This window comes from Tarenaya hassleriana, unplaced genomic scaffold, assembly GCF_000463585.1.
Source record: "Tarenaya hassleriana unplaced genomic scaffold, ASM46358v1 Cleome18, whole genome shotgun sequence".
In the NCBI taxonomy this organism is placed as follows: domain Eukaryota; kingdom Viridiplantae; phylum Streptophyta; class Magnoliopsida; order Brassicales; family Cleomaceae; genus Tarenaya; species Tarenaya hassleriana.
In genome coordinates this window covers 1773481-1776304 of record NW_010965216.1, presented here as the reverse complement: position 1 = coordinate 1776304, position 2824 = coordinate 1773481, and the positions used below count along the sequence as shown (strand labels likewise).

At 40.3% G+C, this 2824-nt stretch overlaps 1 protein-coding gene across 1 annotated transcript; it reads left to right on the top strand.

The window, feature by feature from the left end:
- The first annotated feature begins 337 nt into the window (after positions 1 to 337).
- Positions 338 to 2120, top strand: LOC104810609. The gene is made up of 5 exons (XM_010536955.2): positions 338 to 427; positions 746 to 1178; positions 1366 to 1492; positions 1566 to 1905; positions 1998 to 2120. Exons 1-5 carry the CDS (start codon positions 338 to 340, stop codon positions 2118 to 2120), a joined length of 1113 nt encoding a protein of 370 aa, XP_010535257.2.
- The last annotated feature ends 704 nt before the right edge of the window (positions 2121 to 2824 follow it).

Sequence of the window (2824 nt, the reverse complement as noted above, 5' to 3'; positions counted from 1 at the left end):
AGTTATTTACCGAATGTAAAAGAAAACAGAAAGCCCACATACCTTTTGAATGACAAGCATGTTCACATTTATCTCCTGGACAGAATAAGTGGAATGAGATGCATGCTTTATGTGGAGAAAGTACATGTATGTGTCAAAACAGAATGTGAAAAAGATGTCGAGGATGAAGCTATAATACCTGCTTATGGAAGCGTTGTTAGAGGCGATGAGAATCGATGTGAGGTGGATTTTGATGATTGTGTGTTACAGAGCCCTGGTTTTAAGTGTAGAGTTGGGAGTAATGTGGTAGAAGTTATAGATATTTCGGATAGTGAACAGTCAAATGGTTTAAGAGAATATGGGACGAGTGGTTGTGGTGATGGTGATGGTGATGGCGGTGATTGTGGTGATGGTGATGGTGATGGTTGTGGTGATGGTGATGGCGGTGGTGAGGATGATAATAATTTGGCTTTGGTAGTGGTTGAGGACTCATTATTTTCTAATTCTATATTCACATTCAGTGAGGGATTGAATATAAGACCTGGCCCAGTAATATGTACGAAAGGGTGCAACACTGGGTCGCTTTAATTATATAACTGTGAAGTCTGATAAGAAGTTATGGAAAGTAAGATGCAGGTTTGCAAGATCGGGTTGTAAGTGGAAATTGCATGTGGCAATGATCCAAAAGTCCAAACGTTTTAGTGTGAGAACACACGATCCAATTCATAGTTGCAAACCTGTATGTGAAACAAGCAATACCATGAAGGGTACATCAAAACTGGTTAAAGACTATTTGAAGGAAGAATATCTGGGTAAACTCGAGACGCCTACAGCAAGTGAATTAGTAGAACACGTCAAAAGCAAGTATGGACTTACTGTGTCATATTTGATGGCATTAAGAGGCAAGCATAGTGCAGAAAGTGAGATTCGTGGTGACCCTTGTGACCATTACAGTAGACTTCCAAAGTGGTTGCACATGTTGATCAAAAGAAATCTGGGGACGCATGCGAGTCTTAGCTTGGACGATGATGGCAGATTTAAATATGTCTTTATCGCTTTGAGTGCAGCTATAAAAGGATTGAAATATTTGCGTAAAGTCGTTGCCATTGACGCAACGTTTCTAACAGGGCCGTACAAGGGTGCATTGGTTGTTGCAACTGCACAAGATGGTGATCATCACCAATATCCTTTGGCTTGGGGTATAATCGATAGAGAAAAGGATGCATCATGGACATGGTTTATGGAAAGATTGAAAGATGCAATCCCAGATGGACCTGATGTCGTTGTATTATCCGATCGGCATAGAAGCATAATTAAGGCTGTTAGAGAAGTGTACAAGGAAGCTGACCACGATTTTTGTGTAAGACACCACACAAAATATAAAAGTCAAGGTTAATAAAGGCATGGGAAGAAAGAGTAATAGAGGTGAATCTGTCGCTTCACTATTCTACAAATGCGCAGAAGCTTATACGCTCAACGAGTTTGAAGAGCGGTTTAATGATTTGAAAGTCAGGTATGTTATCTGTGACCCATGTGACCCATGTGACCTATGTGACCAATGTGACCCATGTGCATATGCCGTGCAGGTTTCCCAAGTTTGCGGAGTATATGCAGAAAGAAGAACTTGATCCCGAGAAATGGGCAAGGGCAAAATTTACACGTCAAAGGTATAATCTATTGACTACAAATGGGGCCGAATCGATTAACTCCGTATTGAAGAAGGCAAAAAGGTTTCCGTTGCTTGGGTTGCTTGATATTTGTCTTGGAAAGACCGTGGAATGGTTCAATAGGCATAGAATGGAAGCAGGTTCAACTGATGACTCTCATAAGCTGACACCGTTCATTGATAAAGTGCTTCATGAGCGGTACGAGATAGCATGTACATATGAGGTAATTGTGCTTAACAGTTTTACGGACGAGTTTGAGGTGCGAGATAAAATGGGTAGGAAACACTTGGTGAGTCTAGGGGATAGATCATGCAGTTGTAAGATGTTTGACATAGACAAATATCCATGTAGTCACGCAGTCGCAGCAGTCCACAAGACTGGCAGAGGCAATATTATACCGGACTTATGCTCTCCATGCTTTCTCCGGGAGACATGGCGGTTGGCTTATCAAGAAACGGTTTATTCGGTTCCTGATTGTTGTGATTGGATCATTGACGACCCACGAGATGCAAACCTCGTGGTATTACCTCCGATTGTGGAAGATAAACACAAAACCGGTAGACCCAAGCAAAATCGGTTTCCAGGCCCCAGCGAACCGCGGACAAAGCATTCAAGAAGGACATTTCATAAATAATATGATTGTATGATTTCATGTAGTTCTCGTGACCCATGTGATTGTATACATTTCCAGAAGGACATCTATTTGGATAAGGTGATTTTCTTTGCACTAGTACCGTGTTAAAGTCTTGAATAGATAGAAAAAAGTTTTGAACTGTGTGACCCATGTGACTCACCCGTGACCCATGTGATCCGAAGACATTTTTACACTGTGTGACCCGTGTGACCCATGTGACCCGTGACTCAGTGGCACTTATAAAACACGGTCAAAACTCGAGTTTAAAGTGTTAAAATGGGTTATATGATGTTTTACAATGATAATATGGTATCTGCAAGTTAAATTCGTTAACAAAAGTAAGAGTTATATGAACATTAGTACAATTTATCCATAAGTTGTCATGAAACACTAGTATCACTTATGGATTACATTTGCATGAGCGATTTGAATATGAAAATTGAAATGAACATGATTTTAAAGTTGTTATTAATGTTAAAATCCATGATTAATCACTGCATAACCATGCCAAGTCACTAATTCGATAAATTCGACCCATGTGACC

Excerpts from the sequence above, each read along its gene's own strand:
- LOC104810609 (XM_010536955.2), top strand. The coding sequence starts at position 338 with ATGGGACGAGTGGTTGTGGTGATGGTGATGGTGATGGCGGTGATTGTG. Across the intron at positions 1,179-1,365 it reads CCAATATCCTTTGGCTTGGG|TCAAGGTTAATAAAGGCATG; the intron begins GTATAATCGATA and ends AAAATATAAAAG. Across the intron at positions 1,493-1,565 it reads TTTAATGATTTGAAAGTCAG|GTTTCCCAAGTTTGCGGAGT; the intron begins GTATGTTATCTG and ends TATGCCGTGCAG.